The 16,290-nt window shown below is 44.2% G+C and overlaps 2 protein-coding genes across 3 annotated transcripts in view; one reads left to right on the top strand and one right to left on the bottom strand.

Moving 5' to 3' along the window:
• The window catches only part of LOC135518076 (uncharacterized WD repeat-containing protein alr3466-like), a 10,099-nt gene extending 3,891 nt beyond the window's left edge, over positions 1-6,208 (top strand). The window contains exons 2-5 of one of the 2 annotated variants that reach the window (XM_064942951.1): positions 87-783; positions 1,011-1,103; positions 1,312-1,400; positions 5,695-6,208. In XM_064942951.1, the coding sequence (XP_064799023.1) occupies positions 87-783; positions 1,011-1,053 (740 nt within the window). In that variant the 3' untranslated portion in view covers positions 1,054-1,103; positions 1,312-1,400; positions 5,695-6,208. Of the gene's footprint in view, positions 1-86; positions 1,104-1,311; positions 1,401-5,694 lie in introns of both variants that reach the window. The other variant, XM_064942949.1, reaches the window with a different exon arrangement.
• On the bottom strand, positions 6,173-16,290 carry LOC135518077 (RING finger protein 224-like). Its single transcript, XM_064942952.1, has 3 exons — positions 16,240-16,290; positions 7,655-7,928; positions 6,173-7,256 (listed from the first exon to the last, which is right to left on the bottom strand). Exons 1-3 carry the CDS (start codon positions 16,245-16,247, stop codon positions 6,954-6,956), a joined length of 585 nt encoding a protein of 194 aa, XP_064799024.1. The 5' UTR covers positions 16,248-16,290; the 3' UTR covers positions 6,173-6,953.

The raw sequence follows: 16,290 nt of genomic DNA, 5'->3' as shown, positions 1-16,290 counted from the left end.
TTTGGCCATATCGTCCAGCCCTATCCTGAATGATAAATAAGTCAATCATTTGATAATGATAATAGTTATTCTTTTCCTGTCCTCAGGCCAGAACACCTACGTGGGGGCCATCTGTTTCCATCCTCAGGCCACAACACCTACGTGGGGGCCATCTGTTTCCATCCTCAGGCCACAACACCTACGTGGGGGCCATCTGTTTCCATCCTCAGGCCACAACACCTACGTGGGGGCCATCTGTTTCCATCCTCAGGCCACAACACCTACGTGGGGGCCATCTGTTTCCATCCTCAGGCCACAACACCTACGTGGGGGCCATCTGTTTCCCTCCTCAGGCCACAACACCTACGTGGGGGCCATCTGTTTCCCTCCTCAGGCCACAACACCTACGTGGGGCCATCTGTTTCCCTCCTCAGGCCACAACACCTACGTGGGGGCCATCTGTTTCCCTCCTCAGGCCACAACACCTACGTGGGGGCCATCTGTTTCCCTCCTCAGGCCACAACACCTACGTGGGGGCCATCTGTTTCCCTCCTCAGGCCACAACACCTACGTGGGGGCCATCTGTTTCCCTCCTCAGGCCACAACACCTACGTGGGGGCCATCTGTTTCCCTCCTCAGGCCACAACACCTACGTGGGGGCCATCTGTTTCCCTCCTCAGGCCACAACACCTACGTGGGGGCCATCTGTTTCCCTCCTCAGGCCACACTGACTACGGAGGACTCTGATGTTAACATAGCCTCCTGTGCTGCCAATGGCACCGTCAAACTCTGGAGTCAGTACAGGTCTGCTCTGGTTGATATGTACTGTGTGTCTTTCTCTGTCTCTCAAATGAGGGAAACTACCTCAAGTTTGATCAAATATGATTCAGGAGGAGAGGGGTTGAGAAAAGCAGTGTTTTTTTATGTTCACAGTTATCATAAACAGTAGCAAACTGTAAGCTGGCGAAATGAATGGTGGCGATTTAAAGGCATGTTGTGTTGTAACCATGGTAACCCATCTCTCTTTGTAGTGATGAGCCTGTCGCTGACATCGAGGGCCACTCCCGAGGGTAGCACGAGTAGCCTGGCACCCCTGTGGACGCTTCCTGGGCACCACCTGCTGGGTGAATTTATTTGTAAACATTCTTTAATTTGTTCTATCATTTTCAGAATGTCTGATCCAGGTAATAAAATAAAAACAAAACATGATCACTTGCACCAAATGTCTCAACTTTAGCCATAGATGTTACTCTCGTCAGACTTGTCATTCGAATTGATTCTGAAGTGGGGCTTAATCCTTACTCTCTCTCACCCATTCTCTCACTCCTGGAGGCCCAGGAGGACATCCTGCACCAGGAGGGACACAGTAAAGGAGTCCACGACCTGCACTTCCACCCTGACGACTCTGTGGTAGGCACTGGGTAAGATCTCACTGGATACACTATGAAAGTCTGTCAATTGTCAGTAAAAAAACATACATGTTTGTGTTGTCTTTTGCTTGTCTCTGCACATCCTGTTGCAATATATGTTGCCAGCGAATCAAGCGACTGGCTGGTCACTTTTGTAGAGTATTATCCCATCCATTATTTCTACAACAAACCTTCAGATAACTGGGATCTCAGTGTCCTCTCCAAAACAAAAACATTAGCTAGAAAAGGCTTTTATCAACCCTGTAATTGAAGAGCTGTCAGGTCACAGAGCATATCTATATTTGGCCTATAGAAGGGAATGGGGGCTATAGGAAAACAATGGTCTTATTCTGTGATTCAATAATCTGTTCAATGAAGGCCAGTAGATGTCCACCCGGTTATCTCAATTAGAGGCTTGGCAGAACAAATAGCCTCTCAGTGGCTTGCTGGATTTGAATCATATTCCCTTCAAGTCCCCTCTTAATAACATGCTGTCTTACACACACTTCCCAACTCTCTCAATGCACAGTGATCTCATACATATAATCAACTCAATCTACTGCCTGAGCAATTTGGAGGACTGAGAAGGTTTAGCAGCTTGTTATGTGATTGTTATAACCTCAATTAAATTAAGTCAAATGCAACAACTGGCTCCATGTGACACACGAGCTGATGTGTTTTTGTACAGATCTACACTATTGTTGGAAAGTGACTTGCACCAGTCAAGACAGTCAGCACATTTGATTTATAGTAGAAGGAATTACAGATCACTATTCACCCCTCATCTACAGGACTGTTAGTTGAATCCTAGTTTGCCTCGGAAATCTAGTTTGCCTCAATATTAATCTCTCTCGTTTGGGCGTATTTGGGACCTTCGGACCGGGTGCTGTGTGATGTTCCTGGAGGGCCATCGCAGAGATTTACAGCATTGACTTCTCTCCCAACAGGCAAATTACATGGTTAGATTCGGTGTTAATGGTATCTTAAGGATAGGGCCAGATAATCCTGACTGTGTGATCTAAACTGGGAAAAAAAGCAAACGTTCTCTCACTCTCAACTGTTTATTTTCAGCAAACTTAACATGTGTAAATATTTATTCAACAACTGAGACAAACTGAACAAGTTCCACAGACGTGACTAACAGATACAAAGGGGGGTCAAAATCCAAAGTAACAGTCAGTATCTGGTGTGACCACCAACTGCATTAAGTACTGCAGTGCATCTCCTCCTCATGGACTGCACCAGATTTGCCTGTTCTTGCTGTGAGATGTTACCCCACTCTTCCACCAAGGCACCTGCAAGTTCCCAGACATTTCTGGGGGGAATGGCCCTAGCCCTCCCCCTCCGATCCAACAGGACCCAGACGTGCTCAATGGGATTGAGATCCGAGCTCTTGGCAGGCCACTGACATTCCTGTCTCGCAGGAAATCATGCACAGAACGAGCAGTATGGCTGGTGGCATTGTCATGCTGGAGGGTCAGGATGAGCCTGCAGGATGCGTACCACATTAGGGAGGAGGATGTCTTACCTGTAACGCACAGCGTTGAGATTGCCTGCAATGACAACAAGCTCAGTCTGATGATGCTGTGACACAACGCCCCAGACCATGACGGACCCTCCACCTCCAAATCGATCCCGCTCCAGAGTACAGGCCTCCTGTGTAACAGTCATTCCTTTAATGATAAATGCAAATCCGACCATCATCCCTGGTGAGACAAAACTGCGACTCGTTAGTGAAGAGCACTTTTAGCCAGTCTTGTCTGGTCCAGCGACGGTGGGTTTGTGCCCATAGGCTACGTTGTTGCCGGTGATGTCTGGTGAGGACCTGCCTTACAACAGGCCTACAAGCCCTCAATCCAGCCTCTCTCAGCCTATTGCGGACAGTCTGAGCATTAATGGAGGGATTGTGCGTTCCTGGTGTAACTCGGGCAGTTGTTGTTGCCATCCTGTACCTGTCCCGCAGGTGTGATGTTCGGATGTACCGATCCTGTGCAGGTGTTACACATTGTCTGCCACTGCGAGGGCGATCAGCTGTCCGTCCTGTCTCGCTGTCTTAGGCGTCTCACAGTACGGACATTGCAATTTATTGCCCTGGCCACATCTGCAGTCCTCATGCCTCCTTGCAGCATGCCTAAGGCACGTTCATGCATGTGAGCAGGGACCCTGGGCATCTTTCTTTTGGCGTTTTTCAGAGTCACTAGAAAGGCCTCTTTAGTGTCGTACATTTTCATAACTGTGACCTTATTTGCTTACCTTCTGTAAGCTGTTAGTGTCTTTGCAATGAAGATCTGTGGAGTTATTTGGATTTTCATTAATTATCTTTGAAAAACAGGTTCCTGAAAAAGGAATGTTTCTTCTTTTGCGGAGTTTATAACTACGGCCCTGGTGGAAAAACTCCTGGCCCTACATATTGATGATGATAAGCCTTAGAGTGTGTGTTTGTAGGTCCAGCATTGAAACTCTTCTCCCCTGTTTAGCTACCACGCAGCAACAAGAAATGGGGATAACTGTATCCTTCTGGCCCTTCTTTGGACACTGTGTTAACTAACCTCCAGACGAGCTTCAATGCATTACAACTCTCCTTCTGTGGCCTCCAACTGCTCTTAAATGCAAATAAAACTGAATGCATGCTCTTCAACTGATCGCTTCCGGCCCGCCCGTCCAGCATCACTGCTCTGGACGGTTCTGACTTAGAGTATGTGGAGATCAACAAATACCTAGGTGTCTGGTTAGACTAAACGCTCCTTCCAGACTCACATTAAGCATCTCCAATCCAAAATTCTAACTAGAATCGAATCCTATTTCGCAACAAAGCATCCTTCAGTCATGCTGCCAAACTTACCCTCGTAAAACTGACTATCCTACCGATTTTTGACTTTGACGATGTCATTTACAAAATAGCCTCCAACGCTGTACTCAGACTGCATCCAATTTGCTATCACAGTGCCATCCATTTTGTCACCAAAGCCCCATATATTACCCACCACTGCGACCTGTATGCTCTCGTTAGCTGGCCCTCACTTCATATTCGTTGCCAAATCCACTGGCTCCAGGTCATCTATAAGTCTTTGCTAGGTAAAGCCCCGCCTTATCTCAGCTCACTGGTCACCATAGCCGCACCGACCCGTAGCACGTGCTCCAGCAGGTATATTTCACTGGTCACCCCCAAAGCCAATTCCTACTTTGGCTACCTTTCCTTCCAGTTCTCTGCTACCAATGACTGACTGGAACGAATTGCAAAAATCACTGAAGCTGGAGACTCACATCTCCCTCACTAACTTTAAGCACCAGTTGTCAGAGCAACTTACAGATCGCTGCACCTGTACATATCCCATCCAACTCCCTCATCCCCATACAGTTTATTTATTTATTTGTATTTGTTTTTGTGTTGTTTCTTTGCTCGTTTGCACCCAAGTATCTCTATTTGCACGTTCAGTTTCTGCACATCTATCACTCCAGTGTTTAATTGCTAAATTGTAATTATTTTGCTACTATGGCCTATTTATTGCCTTACCTCCCTTATCTTACCTATTTGCACACACTGTATATATACTTTTTCCCCCTATTGTGTTATTGACTGTATGTTTTGTTTATTCCATGTGTAACTCTGTTGTTTGTGTTGCTTTGCTTTATCTTGGCCAGGTCGCAGTTGAATATGAGAAATTGTTCTCAACTAGCCTACCTGGTTAAGTAAAGGTGAAATATAAATGACACCTTTAAGGTGTGGGACCTGCGTCACAGGAAGTGCATCTACACCATCCCCCCCCCATCAGAGCCTAGTGTCCTCTATCAAATTCCAACTTGAGTTTTTCCAGATCCCAGAGACTACCTACTTCACTTATTAATTTCACATTAAATGGATACTTTGGGATTTTGGCAATTTAAGCCCTTTATCTACTTCCCCAGAGTCAGATTAACTCGTGGATACAATTTTCTTTGTCCATGCTAGGAACTTCCAGTCATTGCGCTAATGCTAGTTAGCATTGGCTCATGAAACTACCTCTAACTTCCTTCATACTGGACAGAGACATAAAAATGGTATCCATGAGTTCATCGGTCTCTGGGGAAATAGATAAAGGGCCTGGTTGCCAAAATCCCGAAGAATCCTTTTGACTTAATTTAAATTGATCCAGCATATGAACTGAAAATACTTGATTGACCCTATAATGGCATACAGGTAACCCTTTGCACAATACTCATGCCAACTAATATCTCAAAATGATTTTCAAAAGTCACAAGGAGAAGGTTTAGCAGCAAGTTATGTACTGTTATAACTGGTTGCAATTTTTCCCTCTTCCTCTCTTAGCCAATGACAGTCACTTCCTCCTGACCGGGGCCTGTGACAACACAGCCAAGGTGTGGACCCACCAGGGCGGGCCACGAGGGCAAGGTGATGGGTGTGGACATGTCCCCTGACGGTCAACTCATCGCCACCTGCTCCTACGACCTGCACCTTCAAACTCTGGATGTCAGAGTGAGCAGGGGAGGGAGTATCACCCATAGAAAGAGAATGGCATTCTATGGTAATACCGAACTGTCATCCCATACAAATAGAAGATCATAAAATATTAGCATTTTCACGATTGATGGATGAGTCTTTGAACATCCTAAATATTCTGAATTGTACACTTGTCTGATTTACATTTAGTAGATGGTTAAATTATTATTGAACAACAACGTTAGTCTCTTGATGTCTACAACTTTGAAGCTGTCCTTTCTCCCAGATAATTTGTTCAATAATATGTTTTAGGTGATTTGTAAACATGAGTCAGTTGGTGTAAGAAGTTAATCCTTTCGTCTAGTTTTTAATAAAAACAATAACTCCATATTTCTTCCATTCTTTTACACTTGCACATGACAAAATGGTTACATACAAAATAATGGAAACACGTAAATGAGGGATACGAAGTATATTGAAGGCTGGTGCTTCCACACAGGTGTGGTTTGTAAATTAATTAAGGGTCATGCATAAAAATGCTGGACAGGCATATATTTGAGCTACCACGGCTTACTTTAGGATGACAATGCCCCATCCACAGGGCATGAGTGGTCACTGAATGGTTTGATGACTATCAGTCACCAGATCTCAACCCAATTGAACACTAATGGGAGATTCTAGAGCGGCTAGATAAATTATACTTAATGAAGTGTGTATAAAATAATGGACTTTCAACAATCAAGGTACCAATAGCCTATATGTCCAACTGCATAGTTGAAAGGAGGCAGTAGAGGAGTCTTTCGGTTGTAGGTGAGGTCATTGAGGTCTTTATCCACCGTCCCATTTTGAGTGCTGAAACGTTCTTTCTCTCACGATGTGGGGAAAAAATGTTGTCCCCCACACAACTTTGTCAGTCTCGTGAACACTGTTCTCCCCAGCAGTGTTTATTTTTTCAGTACATTTTTCCTTGGTCAGATCAGTCAGGCCCTAGTTATAACCTATATTTTCCATTGTTTTAGCCTTGGAAGTCCAGGCATTCCTATAATCAATTACAGCTGGCACTGTAATGGGAAAACTGCTGCCTAGATGCTTTAAAAACTCTTGTCATTCATACATGACTGGGCATCCTAGCAGCACCACCAGCAGCAGAAGAAGCGCCTGCAGCAAGGGCTCCTGTGGAAGCGAGGCTCAGCCAGTCCTCCATGGTTCCAGGTGGCCTGAGGCTGCTCTATGATGGGCTGCTTCCCAAAGGAGGGCTTTAGCTCCAGCTGGTTGCCTAGTTCTCTTCCTCCCTGCTGGGGGCTGGACCTCTGGCTGTCCAAGTCAGCCTTGACCCCCAGGAAGGCTGCTAGGTCCAGGTCCAGGGCTGTAGCTCCCCCGCGAGGTAGCGGAGTGTTCTGCCGGCATTGTGGACAGGGGATCCACATCTGCTGGGGAGTAGGAGAGGGAGCAGGGTTGATTGGGACACGTTGGTTTGTCAATCCATTATAGATATTTAGGTAGACTAATAGTTATGACTGCTGAAGCTAATAATGAGCTCTCAATACAGCATTCCTCTTCGAAAAGTGTCCGGAAAGGAATCTGTTGCTCTTTAGGATTGGTCAGGTTAATTTAAGATTATGCATATTGGCCGATCCTAACAAATCAGTTCTCCCCTTTATCAAATCACTTTCACTAAATCAAAGGAACAAGTGAGCTAGCTATAGCTTGACAAGGCCCAGTCTGTTTGAGCTATTCTGAAAGTGGTCCAAATATCTTTTACTTTTTATAGTCCCTAATTGACCAGAGATGCTGCCTCTAGGACTGCTGTCATGACAGTCAGACCCACCTGCTCATTGAGGATGGTGTCAAGGCGTCTCAGGCAGGCCTGGCAGAAGGTGTGGCCGCAGTAGAGCTTGCGTGGCAGCCTCTCAGCCAGGTTGAAGGCACAGAAGCAGATGATACAGTCCAGTTTACGGCTGTCTCTGGATGGTGGAAATCCTCTGGCCGACACACCACTCTCTACAGGGGGATCTGCTGGGGCCTCTATGTCAGGGGCCTCTGCGGGGGCTTCTGGGGCATGAAAGTCTGGGGCATCAGGTACTGGGGCTTCCTCCTCCATCCTGTACAGGAAACTAGATTATGAATGGCGCATATTGCTGGTGACCATGTGACATTATGACTACAACTACAACTTATAAAATATTTATAGCACCTGTTATGTGCAATACATTGCAGCCCAATGCTTAATAGTTCAAATAATCAAACACAACTGAAACCAATTTATTGGAGAAAACAAACAGTTGATTAATACAAATGGTGAGGAAACTAGAGGAATGGAATTAATAAGGAATTGAGACTCAAGAAAAAGGATTGAGACCCATGTTTGATGTCAGCTGTGGACTTCTGTTACAGCATTCTCTGTCCGGTCAGTCAGTTGTGTGATGATATAAGACAACAGGTTGATTGTAAGCAGAGACCAATATCTATTTACTGGATAAGAGTGTCTGCTAAATGACTAAAACCGAATGTCAGTCTCAGATCTTCTATACAGTGGGTTCTCAAACCTGGCTGTTAAATGTATTTGAACAATTCCACAGCTACCAAACCTGATTCAAATTGTGAACTAATCATCAAGCTCTTGACAAGGTGAATTAGTTCTGGGCTACAACAAAGTTGTGAAACGTCGGGGGTCCCCGAGGAGAGGTATGAGAACATCCGTTAGTACCTGTTGACTGTCCTTCACTAAAACATTGCCTAACAGAACTGGAGAAAAAAACAACATAAAACATGGCGTACCTTCTGGTTTGTCCTCCAAACCTCCTAAAGGTCCTTGGTAGTTCCCTGGAGACCTGCCATGACTTCTGTTTTCAAAGCAACCTCAGGACCAGTCCAGTGTTGTACTCCGTTACTGACAAACTAAATCTACACTACAGTATAGGGTCAGATAGTAGAGTTATGAGCTTATTACATAGCCTAGTTCCTGTTGTCTCTAGTACAATCCCCTGGAGGGTAGGTCTTCCTCACTTTATCTCCCCTGTTGTTCAGCTCTACTCTTCCACAGAAGCTGCTCTAATGATGAGCAAACAATTTGAGCCTGCAGCGGATCCTCAGGCCGTTTAATATTTCAGGCTGCCCGTCCCTGTGAACTCACACTCATAGGCCTGTCAATGGAGCGTGTTACATATTAAAGAGGCCACAGAGAACAGTGGGGTTCTCAGGGGTAGAGGGAGCTTATTATCCTCATCTATTGGGCCGATGGGATGGGCCCTCTGCCTCTCTGCCCTACCACGTACACAATCAAACACACGTGCACGCAAACATGCACCCAATAACACACACAGGCGAACCAGGCTCGCATTCCTGTATTGAGGGAGCAGGTAACAGATCAGCTTACACTGGCAACAATAGACAAGCAGAAACCCTACACTCCATTCGCTAGCATCCAGCACTCATCGTGTAAGGCCTGAAGTCCATAAGACCCTGTCATACAGGGCCCATACACAACATACTGTAGGTGTCCTTGTAACCTTCACAATGTGACATTGCCTTGTCCAGTCTGAAAATGACCCCGAGCCCATATTAGCCTCTTCTCCCAGGACACCACTTTCAGATCTGAAGAGAATGGTGTAAGTAATATGGTGATTGGTAATGGACTTAATGGAACTCATATCTATCTTGTTCCTCGAGATCTGAAAACACCAAGGTGTTAGGGACTAGAACAAAGAACCAGTGGTTGTTTTCCTTATTCATTGGTGTTGAGATGAACTGGAGACACTAGATGGTAGCAGAGATCAGACAGACAGATATATATATATATATATATATATATATATATATATATATACAGCCAACCACAGCATGTTCAGGATGAGTGTAGGCGGCCGACTCCTAGGGGGAAGAGGACGGCCACAGAATGAAACATTTACTCAGACTGACCATTGCAACATATGTTTTTCGAAAGTTATTGTTTGTTGTTGAGTGGATTCCTCCCTTGCGCCGTAAAACAGGTCTATGAAAGATGAGTAAAGGAAGAAAACAGCGGATGCTTATCTTAATCTTCGTGGTAAGTGTCCATAAAGTTTTTAATAAAGGCAAATGAACACTCGAACAAAAACCGAAACAGTACCGTGTGGCAACAAACACCCACAAACCAGCAGTGAAACCCAGGCTACCTAAGTATGATTCTCAATCAGAGACAACTAACGACACCTGCCTCTGATTGAGAACCATACTAGGCCGAAACAGAAACCAAACATAGATAAAACAGACTGCCCACCCCAACTCACGCCCTGACCATACTAAATAAAGACAAAACAAAGGAAATAAAGGTCAGAACGTGATAATTACAATGTTCGCGGAGACTGCATTCACAGTAAACGCTGCATTTTGTCTGCTCAATCGGAAATTACCTTTAAATTTCAATCGTGCTATAATGCGGCTCTTCTGCAAACCGGATTTAGCCCTTTAAAAAGTTGTTTTTATTTTTTGGTAGTGGAACATTCCTTGAAATAACATTATAATTAATGTCTACTCTATACTGTCTCCTATGAGATGGAAATACATTCTACTTGATTTCCATATATATTTTGACTAAGGCCTCTGTTTAATCATACAAAGTAATACATCAAATCAAATTTCATTGGTCACACACATGGTTAGCAGATGTTAATGTGAGTGCAGCGAAATGCTTGTGCTTCTAGTTCTGACCATGCAGTAATATCTAACATGTAATCTAACAATTTCACAACAACTACCTTATACACTCAAGTGTAAAGGAATTAATAAAAATATGTACATATAAATATATGGATGAGCGATGGCTGAACTGCATAGGCAAGATGCAGTAGATGGTATAGAGTACAGTATATACATATGAGATGAGTAATGTAGGGTATGTAAACATTATATAAAGTGGCATTGTTTAAAGTGACCAGTGATACATTTATTACATAATTGTTTTTATTATTAAAGTGGCTAGAGATTTGAGTCGGTATGTTGGCAGCACCCACTCAATGTTAGTGATGGCTGTTTAACAGTCTGATGGCATTGAGATACCTGTACTGACCTCGCTTTCTGGATGATAGCGGGGTAAACAGGTAGTGGCTCGGGTGGTTGTTGTCCTTGATGATCTTTTTGGCCTTCCTGTGACATCGGATGGTGTAGGTGTCCTGGAGGGCAGGTAGCTTGCCCCCTGGTGATGCGTTGTGCAGACCTCACTACCGTCTGGAGAGCCTTACGGTTGTGGGCGGAGCAGCTGCCATACCAGGCGGTGATACACTCCAACAGGATGCTCTCGATTGTGCATCTGTAACTCACAAACTGAGTGTTTTCGGTGACAAGCCAAGTTCCTTCAGCCTCCTGAGGTTGAAGAGGCGCTGTTGCACCTTCTTCACCACGCTGTCTGTGTGGGTGGACCATTTCAGTTTGTCCGTGATGTGTACACCGAGGAACTTAACTTTCCACCTTCTCCACTACTGTCCCATCAATGTGGCTAGGGGGGGTGGTCTCTCTGCTGTTTCCTGAAGTCCACGATCATCTACTTTGTTTTGTTGACATTGATTGTGAGGTTATTTTCCTGACACCACACTCCGAGGGCCCTCACCTTCTCCCTGTAGGTCATCTCATCGTTGTTGTTAATCAAGGCTACCGCTATAGTGTCATACAGAGTAATAGCACTGTTAACGTTGGTCTGTATGGGTCAATGATTAACAAATGAGACAGTGGAACATTTTACCCTTTGCATATTTACTGACCCAATGTTAGTATGTGTCTCAGTATAGGGACTATTTGGCACACAACACAAGAACAGGTCTGTTTCATATATGATCATGTTTTACATGAACAAAAATAGGCTGCTGTCCCAAGTAGGGGATTATCACTCACCTTTTGTCCTTTTGTGTGCTCAAGTTTATTTATTTATTTATTTAACTTTTATTTTCAAGGTCCCATTGAGACCAAAGTCTATTTTGCAAGGGAACCCTGTATCTTACCATTAAACAACAAATTACACACAGAAAAAGAAAATATAAAGACCGTACAGAAACATAAAATAAAACACAATCACATTCCTCAACAGAGGCCCTCAATCAACACTCTGAAGTGCCCGAAAGTCACCAATGCATCCAATTGTAGGGAACTCTGAAGATACATCTTCCATACATTGAGTGCAAAGAAACTTAAAGCTGTTTATCCTAAGCCTGTAACAGTAAAAGACGGAATTTCCAGAGTTAGCCATCCCTGTTATTGGGTATGATAAATCGTACTTCTATGGGTAAGTAAAGTTTCTGCAAAAGGGCTTTATAAATTAATAAAATGCAGTGTTTTGACCTATGTCAGGTCTAAGAGGGCCATCCTACGTTCTGATAGAGCAAGCAGTGATGAGTGCAAAACCTGTCCCGAGATAAAATAAAGTGCAATATGGTGAACCGCATCTAACGGCTTAATGAAGTGGCTGCTGCATTCAAGTAGATCAGTGGTTCCCAAACTTTTTATAGTCCCGTACCCCTTCAAACATTCAACCTCCAGCTGCGTACCCCTTCTAGCACCAGGGTCAGCGCACTCTCAAATGTTGTGTTTTGCCATCATTGTAAGCCTGCCACACACACACTATACAATACATTTATTAAACATAAGAATGAGTGTTATAATAATAATCAATAACTTTGCTCTTCATTTAACCATCTTGCATATAAAACCACAACTCTGCAATGCTGGTTTGTATTGAAGAGAGTCTCCATCTTAAATCATTTTCCACACACAGTCTGTGCCTTTATTTAATTTTCATGCTAGTGAGGGCCGAGAATCCACTCTCACATAGGTATGTGGTTGAAAGGGCATCAGAGTCTTAAATTAACAGCTCGATTTGCCAAGACAGGAGACTCTTGAGCGAAGCCCACTCCACTATGTCTCCCTGTCATGGCTTTTGCGCCATCTGTACAGATACCAACATGAATTTGGCTACATACGGACCGTTAGTGGAATTCCCGCGAGAGAGTAATGGTTAACGTGATTGGATGTTAATTATTTGACTAGGCTACCTGTATTTGACATTGTGTGGTTATTTCGCTGAACACGAGATGGTTTAATTTTATTATGGGCAGTGAAACGAGGCTACTCTGGCGAGAAGAAAAAAACTCACCCAAATGTACAGCCCCATTGGAAAATATAAATGGACTGTTTGAAAATGTGAAGGAAAAAAAAAAATATATATACACTGCTCAAGAAAATAAAGGGAACACTAAAATAACACATCCTAGATCTGAATGAATTAAATATTCTTATTAAATATTTTTTTTCTTTACATAGTTGAATGTGCTGACAACAAAATCACACAAAAATTATCAATGGAAATCAAATTTATCAACCCATGGAGGTCTGGATTTGGAGTCACACTCAAAATTAAAGTGGAAAACCACACTACAGGCTGATCAAACTTTGATGTAATGTCCTTAAAACAAGTCAAAATGAGGCTCAGTAGTGTGTGTGGCCTCCACGTGCCTGTATGACCTCCCTACAATGCCTGGGCATGCTCCTGATGAGGTGGCGGATGGTCTCCTTAGGGATCTCCTCCCAGACCTGGACTAAAGCATCCACCAATTCCTGGACAGTCTGTGGTGCAACGTGGCATTGGTGGATGGAGCGAGACATGATGTCCCAGATGTGCTCAATTGGATTCAGGTCCGGGGAACGGGCGTGCCAGTCCATAGCATCAATGCCTTCCTCTTGAAGGAACTGCTGACACACTCCAGCCACATGAGGTCTAGCATTGTCTTGCATTAGGAGGAACCCAGGGCCAACCGCACCAGCATATGGTCTCACAAGGGGTCTGAGGATCTCATCTCGGTCCCTATTGGCAGTCAGGCTACCTCTGGCGAGCTCACGGAGGGCTGTGCGGCCCCCCCAAAGAAATGCCACCCCACACCATGACTGACCCACCGCCAAACCGGTCATGCTGGAGGTTGTTGCAGGCACCAGAACGTTCTCCACGGCGTTTCCAGACTCTGTCACGTCTGTCATGTGTGCTCAGTGTGAACCTGATGTGAACCTGCTTTCATCTGTGAACAGCACAGGGCACCAGTGGCGAATTTGCCAATCTTGGTGTTCTCTGGCAAATGCCAAACGTCCTGCACGGTGTTGGGTTGTAAGCACAACCCCCACCTGTGGACGTCGGGCCCTCATACCACCCTCATGGAGTCTGTTTCTGACCGTTTGAGCAGACACATGCACATTTGTGGCCTGCTGGAGGTCATTTTGCAGGGCTCTGGCAGTGCTCCTCCTGATCCTCCTTGCACAAAGGCGGAGGTAGCAGTCCTGCTGCTGGGTTGTTGCCCTCCTACGGTCTCCTCCACGTCTCCTGATGTACTGGCCTGTCTCCTGGTAGCGCCTCCATGCTCTGGACACTACGCTGTCAGACACAGCAAACCTTCTTGCCACAGCTCACATTGATGTGCCATCCTGGATGAGCTGCACTACCTGAGCCACTTGTGTGGGTTGTAGACTCCGTCTCATGCTACCACTAGAGTGAAAGCACCACCAGCATTCAAAAGTGACCAAAACATCAGCCAGGAAGCATAGGAACTGAGAAGTGGTCTGTAGTCACCACCTGCAGAACCACTCCTTTATTGGGGGTGACTTGCTAATTGCCTATAATTTCCACCTGTTGTCTATTCCATTTGCAAAACAGCATGTGACATTTATTGTCAATCAGTGTTGCTTCCTAAGTGGACAGTTTGATTTCACAGAAGTGTGATTGACTTGGAGTTACATTGTGTTGTTTAAGTGTTCCCTTTATTTTTTGAGCAGTGTATATATACCCTATACCCCAGTTTAGTACCCCTGGGGGTACCCCAGTTTGGGAATACCTGATGTAGATGATCTAGCCATAGTCTAGGACAAAAGGTCATGTTGACTGAATGACCTGCATTCTGCTATTTAGTTATGCTATGCTTCTTAAAATATATGCTTTTTAAAAGAGCTTATCGTCTATCCAAATGCCCAGATATTTGTTAGCAGATCAATTTGGGCACCATCCAAGGTCCCTATGTTTAAATCATTAGAATCATTTTTGTGTGCCCAATTTAAAGTAAAAAGTTTCTGTAAAACAATGAAAGCAAACTGTAGTTTAGACAGAGCCTGATGAACAGTGGGGGCAATGGAATAACCAACAGTATCGTCTGCATACAGGTGCAGGTAAAACATGTTTTACAGACAAACCAATATTGTTAATGCATACAGTAAACCAGGGGAGCATCTTTCACTGGGGATGGGTGGGGTACATGTTTTCCCCGCATTCTGAAATTACATTTTTGTTTTATCATTGCAATGTGATTTTTAAAAAGCAGTGTGCTTTAGGACCATGTAGACGCCTCCGAGCGATCGGGTAGGCTGTTTGGAGTGTTTATCCTCCTGGATCATTTTTTAAAGAAATTATGCCCCCCCACACACTTCTAAAACCAAAGTTGCACCCCTGCAGTAAACATGTAAAGCCCGTTTAAGCAATAGTTGGAATTTTGGTATCTACACAAGTTTCAATCTGTCTTTCACCAGCTACTGAAATACACTGAAACTGAAATACTGCTCACTCATGAAACTAGCAAAAATTCTGCACTGGAAGTACCTGTGATCAGTTCTTTCGTAATAAAGTGTGTGAGGCTCATTCAGGAATGCAGTTCATCCACTCAGTTGTGCAGTACAGGAGACAGTAAGGTTTGATGTAGCCCGAGAGAAGTTGTCCGCAACCAACCACTGATCTAGGATGAGATTAACCTACCTCCCCAATCATCATTCCATCAGGAAGGTGTCAATATCTGATTCAAGACCAGTGAACAACTTTTACATATCCCCCTTGATGACATTGGCCAAATTTCAAATGAGACCCCATTTTCCATATTGTGTGCTGCTTGACCAGCAGTCCCCTGAGTAGTCCTTCATTAAGTAATGCACTTTATGGGGATTAGGGTGTGATTTCAGATGCAGAGAGAGATTGAACTAGGCAACTCTCATCACTGATGATTATGGTGACCTATGTTGTTTTGTATTCAAATGTCAAACCTGACCTCATCTTGATTCCGACTCCTGCCACATAATTTGACAATACAATCAAGGCCCTGCCTACTGGCTTTGACATCACAGAAATTCATAACATATTCTAGAGGTTGTAGTTACAGTGATGGACTTATCTTCCATACTTCTCCACTAAATGTTGGTAAATGTTATCTTTCTGGGTTGTATGTGCACAAGCAAAACCAATTTCCCTAACAATGTTGTGTTGTATTGTACTTAGATTTCTGTGATATGTAGAGATCTTTAGTGTATGAGGTTTTGCATGTCACGAGAAGTACATTGCATGATATTTTTGTGATTATTTTTAGCTATGACCTAACTCTATTTACACTGTCAACTATCTACAGGAAGTAAAACAAATACACTTACCGTCTCATGTTTCTTCTCAGTAACACACACACACACACACACACACACACA

Source organism: Oncorhynchus masou, chromosome 28, assembly GCF_036934945.1.
Source record: "Oncorhynchus masou masou isolate Uvic2021 chromosome 28, UVic_Omas_1.1, whole genome shotgun sequence".
In the NCBI taxonomy this organism is placed as follows: domain Eukaryota; kingdom Metazoa; phylum Chordata; class Actinopteri; order Salmoniformes; family Salmonidae; genus Oncorhynchus; species Oncorhynchus masou.
The sequence above is the reverse complement of the archived record's forward strand: the minus strand, read 5'-3'. Positions and strand labels throughout refer to the sequence as shown.

What these genes read in the sequence shown, in the direction of transcription:
- LOC135518077 (XM_064942952.1), bottom strand. An exon ending in ACACCATCCTCAATGAGCAG is followed by an intron (nt 7,257 to 7,654) that starts GTGGGTCTGACT and finishes CCTACTCCCCAG; the next exon opens with CAGATGTGGATCCCCTGTCC.